Here is a 21,891-nt window from a genome sequence, read left to right as displayed (position 1 = left end):
TACAAGCAAATGGAAAAAAAAAAAAAAGAAAACAGGAGCAGCTATACTTATAGCAGATAAAATAGACTTCAAACTAAAAACCGTTAAGGGAAACACAGATGGCCACTACATTACTATTAAGGGGAAAATACAGCAAGAAGACATAACACTCATTAACATATATGCACCAAATGAAGGAGAATAAAAATATATCAGGAAACTATTGTCATCTATGAAAACGTATTTTAGAGAAAATACATATGTAGTAGGAGATTTCACTACACCACTCTCAACCATGGACAGATCAAGACAAAATATAAGCAAGGACACTGAAGCTCTAAACAAGGATGTAGACCTCATGGGTCTAATATCTATAGGACACTGCACCCCAAAAAACTAAGTACACATTTTTCTCAAATCCACATGGATTATTCAAAAGGATTGACCACATACTGGGACACAAGTCAAATAGCAACAGATACAGTACGATCAAAATCATACCAACACCTTGTGGAGATTGAAACCCACACTACTGAAGGACCATTGCATCAATGAGGGTATCAAGGAAGAATGACACTATCTATGCAAGGAAGAATGACACTAGCTATGCAACTTTTGTTGACCAATAAATTCCAGATAGACAGGAAATGCTCTTAAAAATCAGAATTTCCATGCTAACTTATGTTATGACCTCCCTTTTTTGTATAATCATAATATCAAAATATTCTGAGCAACCTTCAGTTTACAACTAGATTGCCTTAGCCTCATAAGGTGCAGCCTGGCCCAGGCAAGTAAGCACTGCCTCAGGGCAGGAAGTTTCTCTTGAAGTCAGATAATTTTGCAATTGGATGATTAATAAAAGCAATTGGCTGTTATATCAAAATCTATATTGTAATATGAGGCAGTATGAGAACATGTTAAAAAATAGCCAGTTCTTTTACTGCCCTCATGAGAACCCAAATCTCATCACTCTACTATCTTACTTAAGTTTTCTATTCAGTTTTAAAGAAACTACTTAAGCTTTCTATTCTTTAGTCTTTAAATGAAGAACTTTACTGAATCTCTTTTAGTGATTGATTTACAAGAAAATTATTCCACCCTAGCCTTCGACTTTACCTTACCCTCTAGGATGTCTCAATGAAAATGAAGGTCATTGAATAGTAATTAGGGTTAAAGGGACTTTATTTTAGCTAATCATCACTATGGTAAGTATAGCAATATTAGTCTTAAATTTTATTAATTTATGTACCTGTTTTAACTTTAATAGATTGATTTTAAGAATAATGTTATAATTTCAGCTGAAGGTCAAAATGACCCCAAACTGTTCTTAGTAAAAAAGATGATTGTGATCCCCCTGCTCAATTCATATGCTAGTGTTATCCCACTGCTAGCTTGTATTAAATAAATATATAAAATAAAGTTCTGCTGAGACAAGAGCAGGAAGTCTTGCACCCAACTCTGGCTCCCGTGTCTTCTTCATGCCCGCTCCCTTTTCCCCCCTTCTAGGAATCTCTGCTGGCCAACGCCAATCCCACCTAAAGGCCCTGCTTGTTCTGACCTTTGACAGCCCGTGATCAGTGCCAGTCCCCGACAGAAGAAATTAAAAAATACCTCGAGATGAACAACAATGAGGACACAACTCTCTAAAACATATGGGACACATTAAAAGCAGTTATAAGAGGGAAATACATAGTAATATAAGCTCACATAAAGAGAAAAGAAACAACTCAAAGAAACAACCTAACCTCCCACCTTAAAGAACTGGAAAAATAAAACAAAATAAGCCAAAAGCCAGTAGAACACAGGAAATAATAAAAATAAAAGCAGAAATAAATGAAATAGAAGTTAGGAAAACAATCCAAAAAAATCAATGAAACCAAAGGGTTGGTTCTTTTAAAAGTAAACAATATAGACAAACCTCTAGCCAGGCTCACAAAGAAAGAACAGGAGAAAATGCAAATAAACAGGATCATAGATGAAAGAGGAGTAATTACAACAGACAAAGCAGAAATCAAAAGAATAATCAGAGAATACTTTTAACAGTGATATGCAGACCAGTTCAACAATCTAGATGAGATGGAAAAATTCCTACAACTCTACAATCATTCAAAGCTAGATAAAGAAGAAATAGAACAACTAAATAGGCCAATTACAAGCAGTGAAATTGAAGCAGTAATTAAAACCCTCCCCAAGAATAAAAGCCCAGGACTAGATGGATTTACAAATGAATATACCCAACGTTCAGAAACAAACTAGTGCCTATTCTGCACAAACTCATTCAAAAAATCAAGAAAGAAGGAAAACTATCAAATACTTTCTATGACGCTAACATCACACTAATATCAAAAGCTAGCAAAAACAACACACACAAAAAAAAACTTCAGACCAATCTCCCTAATGAACAATAATACAAAATCCTCAATAAAATCTTAGCAAATAGAATCCAGAAATGCATTAAAATAATAATACACCATGACAAAGTCCAAGGGAACAAGGATGGCTCAAAATCTGAAAATCAATTAACATAACCATCACATCAACCTAAAGAAAAATAAAAACCATATAATCATATCAATAGATGCAGAGAAGGCTTTCGACAAAGTTGAACATCCATTTTTGTTTAAGGCCCTTGAAATCCTCAGAATAGAGGAACATACCTCAACATGATGAAAGCCATATATGACAAACCCACAGCCAATATTAGCCACAATGGAGAAAAGCTGAAAGCCTTTCACTTAAGATCAGGAACAAGACAAGGATGTCTACTATCACCACTGCTCTTAAACATAATACTGGAAGTCCTAGCCAGAGCAATGAGACAGGAAAAAGACATACAAGGAATCCAAATAGGGAAAGAAGAAGTAAAACTATCTAAGAAAAACTAATCAAAACAATTAACCAGTTTAGTACGGTAGCAGGATATAAAATCAACACACAAAAGTCAGTAGCCTTCTTATACACAACCAAACAGAAGAAGTGGAAATAAAAAAAAAAAAATCCCCTTTACAACTGAAACAACAACAACAACAAAATCAACTACTTTGGAATAAACCTAACAAAACAGTTAAGACTTATACAAATAAAATTATTTCAAAAATGTTAAAAGAAATACAAAAGACACAAAGAAATGGAAGGAAATCCCCTACTCATGGATCAGAAGAATGAACATCATTCAGATGGTCACTCTAATGAAAAGCGATATACAGATTGGACACTATTCCAATAAAAATCTCAATGATATTCTTCAAAGAAATAAAACAAATATTGATGAGATTTATATGGAACCACAAAAAAATCTCAAATAGCCAAAACTCTCCTGACTAAAACAAAAGAGAACAGAGGCATCAAACTCCCAGATCTCAAGCTATACTGCAGTCATAATAATCAAAACTGCATGGTACTGGAACAAGCATAGACAATACAGACCGGTGGATTTGAATAGAAAACCCAGATATAAACCCACAGGCTTATGGACAACAAATTTTTGACAAAGCAATAAAGAATATGCAATGGAACAAAGAAAGTTTGCTCAACAAATGGTGCTGGGAATACTGGGCTGCTACGTGCGAAAAAAAAAAATGAAGCTAGATTACTACCTCACATCATATGCAAAAACCAACTCAAAATGGGTTAAAGAACTAGACATAAGACCTGAAAGCACAAAATATATAAGAAAAAATATTGGTGAAACACTACTCGACATACACCTCAGTGACAGCTTTAAATATACATCACCCAAAGCAAGGATAGTAAACGAAAGGATAAACAGCTAGGACTATATCAAGTTAAAGAGCTTCTGTTTAGCAAAAGATAAATTACACAAAACAAAGAGACACCCCAGTGATTGGGAGAAAATTTTTGTATACAATACTAATGACAAAGGACTGATTACAAAGATATATAAAGAGCTGGTGAAACTCAACAAAAATTAAGTGAACAGCCCCATCAAAAGTGGGCAGAAGAGCTACAAAAATACTTCTCCAAAGAGGAAATGCATATGGCCAGCAGGCATATGAATAAATTTTCAACATCACTTTTAATAAGGGAAATGCAAATTAAATCTACAATGAGATACCATCTCACACCAGTGAGAATGGCACCTATTAAAACAACTAGCAACAACAAATGTTGGCGAGGATGTGGAGAAAAATGAACTCTCCTACACTGCTATTTTGGAATACAAACTGGCATAACCACTATGGAAAGCTGTTTGGAGATTTCTCAATGTACTAAAAATGAAGCTTCCATATGACCCAGCAATCCCACTCCTCAGTATCTATCCAAAGGACTCACAAACATTGACTCAAAAGGACACCTCCACCCCCATGTTTATTGTTGCTCTTTTCACAATAGGGAAGACTTGGAATCAACCAAATGCTCAAAAATAGATGAAAGATGTATATATACAATATGAATATTACTCAGCAATCATAAAAGATAAATTCGTGCCTTTTGGAACAACATGGATGGAGCTGGAAGGGATCATGCTTAGTGAAATAAGCCAGAAATAAAAAGAAAAATACCAGATGGTTTCACTCATAGCAGGAGCATAAGGTAGTATGAAAAAAAGCAATTGGAATAAAGTAAAAATGAAAACAAACAAACAACTGTAAACCAGAGACATTTTATGGGGCAGGGAGGGGAATAGCATCAAAACTAAGGTGGGGTGGAAAGAGTACATGGGACTATGGTGATGACACATGGGTGAATTGGTGGTGGGAAGTTCATAGGGATTACAACAAGATGTAAAAATGCACAAAATGAAGAATGCTGTAAAAAAGAAAGAAAGGCAGGGAGGGAGGAAATATAAAATTGACAAGGAAATAAAGGCCTTAATTCAAGTTGAACCATGGTCTCATTAGACATTTGCGGAGGTTTCTCTCCCAAAAGAAGTGAATAAACATTATTCTCAAGTGTATATGGAACATCCTCAAGAAAAAAAATCATATTCAGGGTCAGAAAACATGTCTCAGAAAATATAAAGAATAGAAATTAAATCAAGTATCTTCTCAGATTGTAAGTGTTAAAAACCTAGAAATTAACCACTAAACAAATCCCCAAATAAACCAAAACATGTGGAAACTAAACATAATGCTTTCAAAACATCTCCTTGGTCAGTGAAGATGTTAAAATTACCTGGAGATAAACAAAAATGAATAAACCAGTCTACTTGATCATTAAGGGATGCTCTAAAAACTTTACTACAAGTTCATAGCAATACCAACCTACATTAAAAAGCAAGGAAAATATCAACTAAAGAATCTAACTGTACTGCTGAAGAAAATAGAATAATAAGTGAAACTGAAAATCATTATAAGGGAGAAAATAGTGAAATTAGAATAGAAGTAAATAAGAAATAAAAAGACAGTTCAATAGATCACTGACTCCAAGAGCTGGTTCTTTGAAAAAAAAAAAATAATAAACACAATTGAAGAGCCCCTGGGTGGGCTTACTGAGAGAAACTCCAAGTAAATACAATCAGAAAGAAAGGTGAGATTGCAACAGATGCCACAGAAATAACAGATGCCACAAAAACTTGTAAGTACCTACTACAAATTTCTCTACTAAAACACTGGATAACCTAGCAGAAATGGATGAATTTGTAGATTCAAACAGTCTACCAAGACTGAACCAGGACAAAATAGATAGTTTAAACAGTCAGTTCAATCACAAGCACAGAAATTGAGAGTGAAGTCCCTGAGCACAAAAACCCCAGAACCAGATGACTTCTCCAGTGAATTCTAACAAAACAATAGAATTTAATACCTACCCAGCTCAAACTGTTAAAAGAAATTCCAATTGAGGAGATTGGAAATCTCCCTACCATGTTCTCTGAGGTCATTACTTCCCTGATCCCAAACTATACAAGAACAGTACAAAAGAAAAGAAAAGAAAAGAAAACTACAGGCCAATATCCAACATACATGAAAAAATTCTACCAAATTGAATATATGAACAGATTAGAGAATCATCTACCACGATGAACCAGGTTTCCTTGCAGAGATAGAGCTAGTTCAATGTATGCAAACCAATGTCATTTGCCAGATCATCAAAAAAGATTCAAATCACACGGTCATTTCAATAGATGCTAAAAATTCTTTCAACATGATTCAACGTTCATTTATAATAGTTCAGTAAAATGGGAATAAACAGAATTTACCTACATATAACAAAGCCATATACAACAAATAATACCAATATCATCCTCAATGGTGAAAAACCAAAAGAATTTCCACTAAGATTATAAATAAATCCACTGTTGCCACTATTGTTCCACATAGTATAGGAAGTCCTAGCTGGAACAATTAAAAAATGAAAAGAAAAAAGGATTCCAAACTGGAAAAGAAGTAAAATGGTTACTATTCACATATGACATACTAATAAACCTAGAGAACCCAAGTGATACTACCAAAAACCTACTAGATATAATAAAGGAATATAGTAGCAGGATAGGCCCAGGGTCTTTCTACCTGCCAGGAGGTCCTCAGCTGATCCACCCACTGGTGAGGTTCTGGAATCACACCACTGAAGTGCTAGAGGAGTCTCAGACCTTGTGATATCCCAGAAGACCCCACCAGCTGGTGTGTCCAAACTGAAGTTCCCAGATTTATGTCAGGGAAGTGGTAGTGTGGCCCTGGATCTTGCAGTCTCCCAGGAGAACCCACATGCCCACTTGCCCAGACTGGTGAGGTCCTAGAGTGATGCTAAGGAAGTTCTAGAGTGGCCCTAGACTTCACGACCTCCCAGGGAGCACTGGTAGCCACCAGCCCAGACAAGTGAATCCCAGATTCACACAAGGGATATACTAGAGTGACCTAGGGTTTCATGACCTCCCAAGTAACACCACCAGCCAGTCCATCCAAATTGGTGAGGTCTCAAATTCACATAAGTGTAGTGCTTGAGTGGTTCTAGATCTTACAACCCGCAACCAGAAGACCCACCAGCTGCCAGCCCGGTTGAGTGAAATCCTGAATTTGTGCCAGGGAAATGCTTTATTGGCCCCAGACCTCATAACATCTCAGGGTACTCTGCCAGCTGTCTGTCAAAACTAGTAAGACCTTTCACTAGTGAGGAGGGATGAACCATATCTAGAAGATTCTTCACTCACAGTAGCTAGACCCAAAAGAAAATAATAGGAAAGAGAAACACAAAAAAATGGCTACTCAAAAAAAAAAAAACTGAAAAAGAGGGAACACTTCTAAACATATTTTATGAGGCAAACACTCTAATATGAAAACCCAGCAAAGGCAACACACACAAAAAAGAAAATTACAGGTCAGTTTCCTTAATGAACACAGATGCAGAAGTCCTCAATAACATACCAACAAAGCATATCTTTCAACAATAGATGAAAGGAATTATACACCAAAACCAAGTGGACTTCCTACCAGGGACATGAGAGTAGTTCAGCATCAGAAAATCAAATAATATAATTCATCACATCAACAAAAAGATAAAAAGTGTATGATCAAATAAGTAGGTGTTGAGAAAACAATAAGATTCAACATTCATTTATGATGAAAACCCTTAAAAAATGGATAAACAAATACCTTAACATAATAAAAGTCCTTTACAACAAGTACAAAGCTAATATCATTTTCAATGGGGAAAAACTGAGTTTTTTCACTAATATCTGAGATAAGAAAAAGATACTCTCATCACAACTATACAATATAGTATTGGAATTCCTAGCTAGAGCAATTAGGTAAGAGAAAGACATAAATCCAGATAGGATACAATCAATTTAACATAGAGGCAAGGTACAAAATCAGTTACCTTCTATATACAAAGAAGAGAAGGAATTAACAAAGCAATCCTATTTATGATCACACCAAAAATATTTAATATTAGGAGTAAATCTAACAATAGAGGTAGAAGATCCATACAGTGAAAAGTATAAGACACTGTTAAAAGAAATCAAAGACACAGCGAAAGGGAAAAGTATTCCTCGCTCATGGATTAGAAGAATCAAACTCTTCAAAATGGCCATCCAACCTAAAGCAATATACAAATTCAATTCAATACCAATAAAAATATCAATACCACTTTTTAAGGAACTGTGACAGACACTACTGAAATTCACATGGAATCATAGAAGATCCCAAATAGCCATAGCAATCCTGACCAAAAAAAAGAAAGAAAGAAAAGGAGGTATCACACTTTCAGACTCCAAACTCTATCATAAAGCCATAATAGTTAAACAAGCATAGTACTTGGATCAAAACCAGACACATGGAGCAATGGAGTAGAGATCGCAGGAATAAAACCACATCTATATGGACAATTAATATATGGCAAAGGGTTTAAGAACATACCCTGGAACAAGGATAGCCTGTTCAATAACTGGCATTGTCAAAACTAGACAGCTGCATGCAAAAGAATGAAATTAGACCACTCTCTCACACCATACACAAAACTTAATTTAAAAAAGGTAAAAGATGGGTGTAAGGATGTTTTGTCCACTTATCCTAGTTCAGCAAACATCCTCCTGATTTTAATGGGTCATCATCTGCTTATCTACTGTACAAGTAAAGCAGACTCAAACACCCTACTGTCCAGAAGAGTTATTTTTTCATCAATAGTTTAAAAGTTGTCATCTCTTGACTATGTACATACTCCCCTTTTCTGTTTCATCTGTCTGTTGATGAAAATGTGAAGTCCCCCACTGCTACTGTGATGTTGCCAATATTTGTTTTCAGATTAGATCATAGCTATCATATATTTTGATGCTACTGCATTTGATTCTTCTAGAATTATATGTCCAAGCTCTAGCAGCAAGTTCAGTTGTTGCTTTGTAATCTGGGAATTTATTTCATTTTCAATTCTAAATTCATCACACTGAATGTGTTAGTCCATTGCCTTCTGACCTCCATTATTTTCAATAAGTCATTAATGAGGTTCCCATATATATGATGAATAGTTTTTCTCATTCTACTTTCAAAACTTTTACTGTTTTTATATATTGAGTCTAGGAATAGATTTCTTTGTATTTATCCTGCTTTAATTTCATTGAACTTCTGGGTGTGTAGATGAATATTTTCATCCTATTTGATAATTATCAAAAAAATTTTCAGCTCCTTCTCTCTCATATCCTTCTGATACTGTTATACTTTTCAACTCCAGAGTGTCCATTTGGGGGTTTTAAAAAATAGTATAATAGTTTATTCTTACATCATTTTGTGCCTTTTCCCATCTCAGTTGTAATCCCCGTAGGCTTCCCACCACCATATCATCTGTGTGCCATCACTATAGTCTAGTACACTTCCCTCCCCCTACCGTTTTTGATCCCATTCCCCATTCTACCCTCATAAAATGTCCCTGGTATATAGTTGTTCATTATTATTTTCTCCCCTGGTCCTTTATACTCCTGCTATGAGTGAAACCATCTGGTATTTTTCTTTTTCTTTCTGGCTTATTTCACTAAACATGATCTTTTCTAGCTCCATCCATGTTGCTGCAAAAGGCATATGTTTATTATTTTTCGTTGCAGAGTAATAGTCCATTGTGTATATGTACCACATCTTTTTAATCCAGTCATCTACTTTTGGGCATTTGGGTTGTTTCCATGTCTTTCCAATTGTAAATAATGGTGGTTTTTTTTTTAAAGATTTATTTATTTGTACATACAGAACTGGGGTACAGGCCAGAGGCTCAGGTGGTGAGAGGCTTCACCAGAGACAGAGTGGGGAGCAGAACAGGTAGATCAACGAAGTACACTGCTGAGGGGAGCAGCAGGCGGGCCAGGAGAGGTCTGCCATGCCATGTGGTCTCCTCCGGGGCAGGCGGGAATTGAACTCATGCGGAAGTGGCTTTTTAGCTTCTCAGTGCAGTGCTTTAACCCGCTGCACCACCAGGGAGGACCTAATGGTGCTTTTTTTAAAAAAAAAAACTATCCCCTTACTAAAATTCTATATTTTATGACACATTGCCATCACAACTTTCTTTAATGTGGTATTCTTTAGTTGTTTGAACATATTTAAAATGGCTTCTTTGAAATGTGTGCCTACTGGGCCCCTTCAAAGTCAGTTCCTATTGCCTACTTTTCTCCTCTATGTGGTTATACTTTCCTTTTTTCTTTCAGATCTCATAATTTTTTTTTGTTGAAAACTGGACATTTTAGATAATATATTGGAACATCTTTAGATACTGATTTCCCTTTCATATCTTAATATTTTCTTGTATACCTGCTTAATGACTTGTCTAGCTCAGTGAAGACTATTCCCCATATAGGGTACATTTTCTGACATAACACCTCAGAGCTCAGTCTTTTCCTGTGCAGTCACTCTGCTCCCTTCTCAACAAAGAGATGGCAATAGGTTTAGTAGGGCTGGGTTTTTTATTATTAGTTTCCCTGATATCTTCATTAGACTTCTGAATGTTGGTCTTCTATTGGCATCACACCCAGATATTAATTAGTCTTGACTGTTTACTAAGTGATTGCTGTGTATGTGTGTATTTGAAAATTCTCTTTGGCATAAACTGCTCCACAGTCTTATATAATAATATATGGCTGTATTTTGAAAGCATAAAGACCATATTGGCTTTCTTTTGCACTGGTTCTCTATGTAAACATCTAGCTGGTTGATATCATTGACCTATCAGCCTCCTCATAACTGCTCCTACCAAAAAAAAATCTCTGCTTTTATAGTATCCTTAGACTTGAATTTCCCCAAACTCTGTTCTAATTAAAGTAATTTCCTTTAGGAAGAGCTGCAGAGCTCACTCTTTTAATGAACTGCTTCTTGTCCTAGAGAGAAACTCTACCACTCTTGGAGCTGGAGGTATAGGCACTGGCCCAGATCTATCAAAGTGACATTTCAGTTCTATGAGTGAGGGATTGGGTACAAATTGTCATTCGTAGCATTTTTCACTTGCCTCTCCTAACATGGAAGCTCTATCTTGTAAGCAGACTGATGTGAGGGCTTGCTGTTGACTTGCTAATATACCTGATATAGAACTTTTGCCCTACAGATAGATGCAAACTGGGTAGGAGTAGAGTATGCCAAGACTCAGCTATGCTTATTTGTGATAGAGCTCCAATACAGACCTGGGGTAGGGGATGAAGAACACTGGAAACATGCCACTTTAGGAAATCCCTACCCTGCAAGCTGAGAGTAGAGGGAGCTTCATCCTCTTGGTCACACCTACCTAAAGGTGTACTTACATCACACTGAGCAGGGATGGTTGGTAAAAAGATATGGTTCATCTACCACTGTTCCTATTGAAACTTAGTAGATTTATTGAAATAAGTGTTTTATTTTTCATTTCCTATATGTCCTTAGGATAATTTCTAGAGACTTTATACAATTGTATTTCATACTTCTCACCAGTTATAATTGTTTTGCGGGGGGAGGGTCAATGGAACTCCCATACTACAGTTCTGGAAGTGTTTCTCTTCTGTCCTAGGTTATTAAAGAAGTTGATCATGCTCAAGCTTTTCTATTTAATCTTCATTTTCCTGTGACATCAAGAAAAAGTACTAATGGAAGTTAATATTTCTAAACAAATCCTAAGACATCACATTTATTCTTTTTCTATCATTTTTATTTTCAACTGTTTTTAATAAGTATGAGAATACTTTAACTTGTTTACAATTCTCTTTAATTGAGCCTAATTTTCTCACTGCTTTGTTACCAATAAGACCAGGTTACTGAGTCGTGCACTTGAGCAGATCCATAAATGCAGAGACATCTGGAATCTCCTAAAAGAAACAGGTACAGAGGGAAATGGGAGCTTGGTAATACAGTTATGAAAAGTGTTTTAAATACAAATAACCCAGGCTTTTTATCATTGGCAATTTGTGGCACTGTGGTACTTGGTAAATAATCAAATGATTCTTGACTCATTTTCCTTAACTGGATGTCTGTATTTTCATTCAGCACATTACTTGGAATAAGAATTTTTTATTTTTTATCTTTTCAGCTCTTAACATTGAATCATAATAATAGATTTCTTGTTAGATTTCTGTAATAAGTTATTTGGTCATGCATGTTATTAATTTTACATGTTACTGAATTTAGTTCCTAATATTTAGAAATTCTATCTGTCATTTTTGTGTGCATGTATATCTTTAATGAACTGCAGTATCAAACTATAGAAATTACAAGAAAAAGCACAAATACATAAAATTTAATTTACTTTTCAGTCTATGACAGGAACTTAAAGGAATAAAATGAACAAAATGAAAGAATAGCATATTTTGTATAGAAGATTTAATGGAAACTAATCAAAGAAAGTTCATCTTCTTTTAATGTGCCCATTTTATATTTACAAAATTATTCACAAGGAAATCCTAATAACCCTTAGAGGTAAAACAGAAGATATTAACTGATCATAATGCAATAAAACTAGAAATTAATAGTGGAATTGGAAATTAGAAAAGAAAAAAAGACTTGACCATTTGGACTTTTTTTTTTTAAGATTTATTTATTTATGCATACAGAACTGGGGTACAAGCCAGAGGTGCAGGGGTGGTGAGAGGATTCACCAGAGACAGAGTGGGGAACAGAACAAGCCTACTGATGAAGTACACTGCTGAGGGGAGCAGCGGGTGGGTCAGGAGAGTTCTGCCGTGCCATGTGGGTCACCTCTGGGACAGGCAGGGATCGAACTCATGTTGAAGTGGCTTTAGCTTCTTAGTGTTGTGCTTTAACCCGCTGTGCCACCAGGGAGGGCCCTATTTGGACTTTTTTTTTAATTTTTTTTATTTATTCATACACAACTGGGGTATAGGCCAGAGATTCAGAGGGTAAGAGGATTCACTAGAGACAGAGCGGGGAGCAGAACGGGCAGATAGATGAAGTACACTGCTGAGGGGAGCAGCAGGCGGGTCAGGAGAGGTCTGCCTCGCCATGTGGATCTCCTCCGGGGCAGGCGGGGATCAAACTTATGCAGAAGTGGATTAAGCCTCTTAGTGCTGTGCTTTACCCTGCTGCTCCACCAGGGAGGGCCCTGGACATTTTTTAAATGAAAACTAAAGAACAGCTAGAAAATAAAGATAATGAAAATAACTCACAACAGAAACCAGTGCTCAGAGAAAAATTCATAACTTCTATGGCTATTGTTTTAGAAGTATGTCAATTGAAGGGCTATTATACTTTAGTGATAGGCATGGTATGGTAACATAATATTGAAGAGATATGAACCTGTACTTCTAAAACATACAGTGTGGTATGCCAGTGAAAGAAAAAGTTATGTCAAAGTGCTAGCTGCCCTTTGAAAAAATCCATTTGTTTCTTCTCTACACAGCTAGGTTCTTTGTACATATAGATAAATAACTGTATTTATATGCATATATCATATGAGTGTAATTGGGGAATTTAAAATTAAAACAAGGTAACTACTACATACCTACTAGAGTGACAAAAGTCTAAAACACCACCTAAATGCTGGCAGGTTATGTGAAACAATGGGAAATCTCAATCATTGCTGCAGGAATGCAAAATGGCACAGCCACATTGGAAGACAGTTTGAGAGTTTCCTATAAAACTAAACATATTACCATATAATCTAGCAACTGTGATCATTGATGAACTGAACACTTATGTCTATACAAAGATATGTGCATGTATGTTTATAGCAGCTTTATTTGTAATTGCTAAAACTTGGAAGCAAACCAGTCTGAAAAGCTGATATATACATGATTCCAATCATAAGACATTCTAAAAAAAGTAAAATTTTGGAAAGAGTAAGGGGATCACCAATTACCAGGGTTTAGTTAGGGGAGAAGGCAGTGAATAGATAGAACATAGAGAACATTTTAGGTAGGATAATATATTCTTTGTGATATTTCAGTGGTGGACACATATCACTATATATTTGTCAAAACCCATGGAATATATAACACCAGTAGTGAACTTTATATAAACTATGGACTTTGAATGAAAATTATGTATCAGTGTAGTCACTGATTATTAAAAAATTGCCAGACATATATACAATAGAATATTACCTAGCAATCAAAAAAGATAAGCTCATACCTTTTGCAGCAACATGGATGGAACTGGAAGGGATCATGCTTAGTGAAATAAGCCAGAAGGAAGAAGAAAAATGCCAGATGGTTTCACTCATAACAGGAGTATAAAGGACCAGGGGAGAAAATAGTAATAATAATGAACAACTATATACCAGAGACATTTTATGGGGGTAGAGTGGGGAATGGATCAAATGTGGGGGAGGAGGGGGGAATTGTGCTGGACTATGGTAATACAAACGGGTGTGTTAGTGATGGGAAGCCCACGGGGATTACAAGTGAGATGGAAAAGGGCACAAAATGATGTAAATTAAACTATAATATTATTTTTAAAAAAATAGTGCCAGAGTGATATGAGATGTCAATAGTGGGGGAGGTTGGGGAGGGTACATAGGGACATGGTGTTTATGCGAAGTTTCTGTACTTAACTCTTCAGTTTGCTGTGAACTTAAATCTACTTTTAAAGAATGTCTATTATCAGAAAGACAAGTGATAATAATTAGTAATGATGAAGATGTGGAGAATACAGAACACTTGTGCACTGTTAATGGGAATTAAATTAATACAACCACTATGGAAAACAATGTGGCAATTCCTCAAAAATTAAAACTAGAACTATTGTATGTTACAAAAATCCCACTTGTGGACGTGTGTGTGTGTGTGTGTGTGTATCCAAAGGAAAAAAGTTATCTCAGACAGTCTACACTCCCATGTTCACTAACCACATTTGTCACAGTAGAGAAGACATGGATATAACCTTCATGAGGTGACAAGTACCTTAACTAACTTTATTGTGTTAATCATTTTGCAATATATATATATATATATGTATGTATGTATGTATATCATCATTATGTTGTACATATTAAACTTACACATTATATGTAAAAACCTAGAAACTAGGAAAGAAACCCAGCAATACATAAAAAAGTATAGCAGACTTACTATAGCACATGACCAAATGTAGCACAGCTTATTACAACCACATCCATTCATTTAAAGAGGAAATACTATTATATCTTTATAGCATATACTATATATGCAATAGTATATAAATGTAAAAATATGCTTAGTAATCAATGTTTAAGTATTCTATTTTATTTTTTTTAATTTTATATATACTTTACATCAGTCTTTCTTTTTGCACAGTGCATCCTTTCTCCTCTCAGGTGTAGTCCCTGTAGAATTCCCACCACGTGAAGATGGAGAAAAGCCTTCAATTTTCTTGATATTATTGCCAGGAAGAATATAACTGATGTTGGTGTAAAGTATTCATAAAGTGATGTCATCAAAAATTTTAGTGGCTTTAGTGGCAAACCAGGCAAGACTGAGAGTTTTAAATCAAAGGCCAATGTGGATCCTCTACCAGAAGAAAGGCAGTTCAGCAGGCAGGGTAGAGGATAAGCCTACATTTACATAAATTATATATTTAGTTTATGGTCCTTTCAACCCAGAGCAAAAAAGGTCTAATTTACCCAAATGTAGTGGATAAAATCTTTTTATTTGGCTTATACTGGGAATTAAAAATAATTTTTATCTGTTCAATTGTGCATGGCCAAAGTAGGATTATTATTTCTTATGCCTTTACCAGGCTCTATCTGCATGGCCCCCCTGTTGGCTTAATAACTGGCACTCAGATGTAGGTTGCTTTTGGCCCAGATAATTAGTTTTCAGTAAAGAACAAATTTCCAGAGATGTTATTTTTGAAATTAGCCAAGAAAGTAATTGGGACTGATCCTCCAGCACATTAAACAAAATGATGTAACTTGAGCGGATTTTCTAGTGTACATTTCAGCTAGGACTTAAGTCACAAAAATAGTACAACCTCCATTTAGGGTTTTTATTATTATTATTATTAACACCATGATAGTTAGGCCTTTCCTATGTACTTCCACAGTGCGTATAGCCATTCCTTCCACTGTTGCTTTGTAGTCTGTAGATTCTCCTCATCTGTGGCACACATTTTGGGACTACAGATGCAGGGGCTTATGCTTGTTGACTTGGTAGAATTTTGTGAGGTTTTTTTTTAAAGTCTGGTTAATGATAGCAAACACACAGGTGGTAAACTTATGAACAACTTAGACTTAGGGAAGTATGCATGTCATATCTGTTACTTTGGCAGATGGCAACTGGGACAGCGCTTCCATCAGCTCATGAAGCTGTTTGCAGCAGCTTCTCCTTGCTGGGAAGGTCTCAGGCTTTAATCTTGGCCATAGCTACACAAGCCACAACTGCTACCTGCTCCAAGCAAAGGAGCTATGATTTATTTTTTTCACTATGGAAAATTAAACAATGATATGGAGATACCTAACTGTCCATGATAAAAGTTGCTCCTAAAAAATCTCTTTGGTCAGCATTCCATCTGAATTATGCCCCCACAGTACACAACAGCACACTCTAATAATACAAACTAAAACCCTATTGGCACTGAGTAAGGACTTTGATTACAGTGCTGTAGAGTTACTGAAGAAATTTAGTAGGATTCACAAGTTTGGAGACCAATTTATTACGGTTCCCAGATATTTATGGTGATATGTGCTATTCCTACTCCCAAATGTGTGATTTAATTAAAATGTCATTCAAGTCTCCCTGCTCCTAACATACATGCTTTTGTACATTTATAGAAGTAAATATATGAATCTGGAACCTTTCTTGTATAATTATCTTGGCATAATGACTCCTGATCAGAGTAAAGTATGCCTCAGATCTATAGTTTGCCTATAAGTTTTCTGTTTTTTGACCCTTTGTTCAGTTTCCCTATATCCCTCCCCTAGGTGAAGACATCTGATTTTTTTTTCCTTTTGATTTATTTTAATGAGTATAATCCCTTGTAGATCCATCCATGTTGCTGCAAATGACATGAGCTTATATTTTTATTGCTGTATAGTATTCCATTGTGTATCTATATCACACCTTCTTGATCTCGTCATCTGGGGACATTTAGGTTGTTTTCATATCATAGGTATTGTATATATTGCTGCAATAAACATAGGTATGCAGGTGTCCTTTTGAATTAATGTTATTTTATCCTAGGGTAGATTCCTAGGAGAGGGATCTCTTGATCATATGGTAGACCCATATTCAGTAATTTGAGGAGCCTCCACACATAAGAGAGATTCTTTTTGGTGAAGTAAACCATATATTCTTTCTTTTACACCAAAAACTGAGTTGTATGTAAACTAACACCAAATATTTGCTACAAGTTTTTGACATAATGATTTTGACCATGTATTGAAATGTCAAAGAAATGTTGGACTTAAATATATTAATTTCCACTAATATTATTATATTCTCAAATATTAGTCATTACTAAATAGAATATGTAAGATACTGCATTTCCATTAAAAAAAATTAGAAATTATCTGCAGAAGCTGGGATAACCTTCAAATGGTAACTAAAACTCATTTTCCTCAACAGGAAAATTTCCCCTCCAAAAGGTATTAGAATGGGAGAGAAAATGAAATTAATCACAGAAAATGTTTTCCCTTTTCTGCTTCTTTCTTAGGGGACTTCTCAAATGATCCATCTGAGACATTGCTTCTGCTGTATGAATTTGAAATTAAAGCCAAAATGAATGATCCATTACTGAACAGCTTCTTGGAGCCAGTGTGGGAACTCCCTCATTTAGAAAGTAAAACTTTTGAAACAGTTGCATGTAAGAGCTATATTGATGTTTTTGGGAAAGGTGGTACCCATTTAGATCTTACTGTTTTTTTCTTTTTTCTCTCTGTTCTTTCTTACTGATAGGTAAGAAACAGTATTTCCTTATAGCCCTGTTCCTCCCTCTTTAATGGTATTCTGTTTTACTATTTCTTATAATAATTTGTACAGTCTTTTGCTTGATATGAGAGTATAAGCTCCTTAAAGTCATGAACAATAATACACTTATATTTATTGCATTTATAAACCCTAGGAAAGGACATTGCTCAAAGGTATGCATATTTATTATATGTTTGGAACTGAATTATTCAACTACACATTAGGTGTAACTCAAACTTGAGTCACTTTTGCTCAGCCAAATGCAAATGGTAATTGACTGTTTCACTAATCAAAGGTGATACAATCTTAGCACTTTATTACAGTTTACAGAGAAATATGGGTAATAATTTTTTAACACATTTAACACCTTCAGGGATACACTAAAGGAAATGGCCTAATTATCTTCCCTTTTATCTCTCACCCTCCTCAAAAGCATATATGTGGCTAATACAAGAATAGTAGGTAGCCCCAAGTGCACAGGGGCCACATATGCCTTGTCTTGCCAAGACAGGCTACCTAGAAACACGGAGCAGGTGGCATATACTTTATGGACTTGTGGTATAACCACTACTCTTTATCAATGGTATTCAATTCTAGATGTGTGATAAATACATCTGGAAAGTTTTAGAATTTATTACTCTGATACTTATTCTCACATCGGTTTCTGTTTTTAGTGTACAACAAAAACAATAGATTGCACTATAAATATGTTTCTGATTAGTGCACCTTTCCTGATCTGTTGTTCATTTTTAACATGCCACTGTTCATTGCTCTGGCTCATAAGATTATTGCTTTCCTAGTGGCAGAGTCACAGAAGCTGTAAGTTCTATGCTTATGTTTGCTGAAAAAAATGATGTAACCCGTGGTCCTGCCATGTTACTCCACCCAGAAAGTGGAATGTATCTCTGAAAGTCACTGTTGACTCATCATTTTATCAGATTACTTTGTTGGTTTTTTTTTGTTTTTTTAGTCTCTGTCAGGTCTGTGTCAGTTTCTTTAGCAGAAGCAAGTTGTAGCCTGGAATGAAAACTGTAGTATATGAGATTATTGTGTTCACCATCTTTTTTCTTCTTCACTTCCTAAAGTACTAGCAATGGAAATGCCTGCACACTATCCTTTCATCGCTCTAAAGGCCTTGAAAAAGGCATTATTGATCCACAAAAAGAAAGAATCAGTTGATGTTTTGAAATGCAGGTTGGTAAATATAGTTGAACACCTAGTGGAGGCTATAGTCAGTGCCTGTAAGTCATCAGTCTTATGCAAATAGCCCAACGTAAAACCTGTAACTCCTGGACATAAAAAGCCTTTAAAACTATTCCATTTTGAGCATTGCTATAAACCAGGAATCATTTTCAAGAGTCTGATCTTCCCAATGGAGAAAAAGGGTAAAGTTGCTTCTTTTTGTGAGTCTGTATATGTAGTAAAATTACTAAATAACTGTTTCATTACTATATATGCCGAATGTGCAAAAAAAAAAAAAAAGAGAGAGAGAGACGAATTTAAAAATACCATTTCCACCTCCCAAAGTTAACAGATACTTGCATTTTGCTGTATTTATCTCATATCTTTTCCTAAGAACCTTCTTTAAGTATCAATAAATCCTGTACATTATACATTACTTTTTGGGGGGTTTGTTTTCTATAAACATGGTGGAAAATAGATGAATGATTTTTCACTGGAAAACTTTGTTATAATCATTCTTTTCTGGGACATGAGAGATAATTCTGGAATTATTCCCAACTTAAATACAAATTCCCTTGCCCATTTGAGGATGTAACAAAATTCATTAAAGGCCCTGTAGATTAAACAAACTCATAAACTATAGTAAACAACCACAATTTTTCAGTGCAGGAAATTAAAAATAAAGTGAAAGACAACACAGGAGTAAAATAGGAAGAATTGATCAGCCCCTTTTACAACTTCAAAAATTTGTCTTCTAAGGTTAGAGCCCAAATGAAATTGAGGAAAGAAGTGTTTTTGAAGCTCTTAGAGAGGAGATATAGGATATATATTTACCGATGAAGCCAATGATTTCTTTCCTTTGGGGATGAGTTTTCTCTTTTTGATTTTCAGCAAATGTATTCATAACTTGATTAACCTCTTAATGCCAGATGGGGCATCAAGTACAGAACTCTGTCCCTTGGAAGAAGTTTGGGGATATTTTGAAGATGCTCTGAATCTTATTAGCCATACCGTAAGTCAAACAGTAATATTAAACTTTCAGCTAATTTGAAAGGGCTGAACTGTCTTGTATATTTGGGATAATACAGCATAATGCTTTCTCATAAGAATTTTATGTAAATAGTTTCATATTACAATGTATTTTATACAATATAAAATTTCCCTGCATTTATGAAATGGTTAAAAAAAAGAAATTTTCTAATACAACTATACCAAGAATTAGGTCAAAATTGCAGTACTGCCTGACATTTTGACTTATTTTGTATTTTTAAAACCTGGTAGGATTTTTAGTTCCTCTGTGATGACATTAACCCCCTTGAAAAAACTTATTGTATTCTTACTAGTTTTCAAAGGCAGGTAAACAAGAGTAGACTGCATAATGAAGACCTGTATTTGGTCCTTCCTCTCCTGATTTTTTTCCTTTCAATGTATATTTATTTAGTGATTTTAAAATTAGCTTTATTGAGGTATAATTTACAACCCATTAAATTCACCTACTGCATGTGTGCAATTCAGTGATTTTTAGTAAAATTATAGAATTCTGAAACTGTCACCACAGTTCAGTATTTGAATATTTCCATTAGCTCAAAAAGTTTCCTCTTGTCTATTTGCAGTTAATCCCTGATCCCACATTCAGGCCCATGTAACTATTGATTTGCTATCTATCAGCATAGATTTTTCTCTTTCTGGACATTGTGTATAAATGGAAGTATACAATATGTGACCTCACATGTCTGACTTCTTTCAACTTAGCATAATGTTTTTAGGCTCATTCAATTTGTAGTTTCTATTTCATTCCTTCCTATTGCTAAATAAATAGAATATTATTACATTCCACTGAATGGATAGGTCACATTTTCTTTACCCAATTACTAGTTGGCAGTCATTGGAATTATTTCTACTTTTTGACTGTTTCTACTTTTTGGCCATTTGAATATTACTGGTATGAACATTTCTGTATCAGTGTTGTATGGACATATGTTTTCAGTTCTCTTGGGCAAATGAATTTGTGCGTTATGGTAACTATTTATAACTTTTTAAAGAGCTATAATCTGTTTTTCAAAGTGACTGAACCATTTTACATTCCTAGTAGACGTCTGAGCGTTCCAGTTTCTCATGATCCTTATTAACACTTGTCCATCATTTCATTATAGAGCTCCAATGAATTTGAAGTGACAGCTCATTGTGATTCGATCTGAATTTCTTTAATGGCTAATAGTATTAACTTTTCATGTGTTTGTTGGTCATTTCTGCATATTCTTTGGGAAAATGCATATGTAATTATTTTCCCTTTTTTGATTGGGTTCCCATTAGAGTTCCAAGAGTTCTTTATAAACTAGATACAAATGTTTTATCAGATATGTAATTTGTAAACATTTTCTCCCACTCTTTGGCTTTTCTTTTCATTTTCTTTTTTTTCCCACACAGCAGACCTCATTATGTATATATGTGTGTGCATAATATATATACTATTTACGTATATATACAGATATATATATACACATTATTCTTCATTTTGTACATTTTTTTCTTCTTTGTTGTACTCCCCAGGGACTTCCCACCACCAATTTACCCATGTGCCATCACCATAGTTCATGCGCTCTTCCCACCCGTTTTTTTTTTTAATTTTATAACAGTTTATTTTTACATAATTTTGTACTTTTTTTTTCCATCTCAATTATAATCCCCGCGGGTTTCCCATCACAAAGTCACCCGTGTGCGATCAGCATTATCCCATGCACTTCCCTCCCTACCCCCCCGTTTTTGATCCCATTCCCCACTCCACCCCCACAAAATGCCTCTGGTATATGGTTGTTCATTATTTTTGTTATTTCTCACCTGGTCCATTATACCGCTATGAGTGAAACCATCCAGTATTTTTCTTTCTCTTTCTGGCTTATCTCACTAAGCATGATCTTTTCCCACTCTATCCAAGTTGTTGCAAAAGACATGTGTTTCTCTTTTTTTGGTTGCTGAGTAATATTCCATTGTATATATGT

At 35.1% G+C, this 21,891-nt stretch overlaps 1 protein-coding gene across 1 annotated transcript in view; it reads left to right on the top strand.

Annotated features, from left to right (window-relative positions):
• The window catches only part of TEX11 (testis expressed 11), a 322,651-nt gene that overhangs the window by 255,215 nt on the left and 45,545 nt on the right, over positions 1–21,891 (top strand). Inside the window, exons 24-27 of the mRNA XM_004694432.1 lie at positions 11,621–11,693; positions 17,457–17,606; positions 18,796–18,904; positions 19,784–19,904. Of these exons, the coding sequence (XP_004694489.1) occupies positions 11,621–11,693; positions 17,457–17,606; positions 18,796–18,904; positions 19,784–19,904 (453 nt within the window). The remainder of the gene's footprint in view (positions 1–11,620; positions 11,694–17,456; positions 17,607–18,795; positions 18,905–19,783; positions 19,905–21,891) is intronic.

The sequence above is a fragment of the Condylura cristata genome, unplaced genomic scaffold (assembly GCF_000260355.1).
Source record: "Condylura cristata isolate star-nosed mole 26May11 unplaced genomic scaffold, ConCri1.0 scaffold00043, whole genome shotgun sequence".
Classification (NCBI taxonomy): domain Eukaryota; kingdom Metazoa; phylum Chordata; class Mammalia; order Eulipotyphla; family Talpidae; genus Condylura; species Condylura cristata.
Note: the sequence above shows the minus strand (reverse complement) of the source record. Positions and strands in the feature narration are given on the sequence as shown.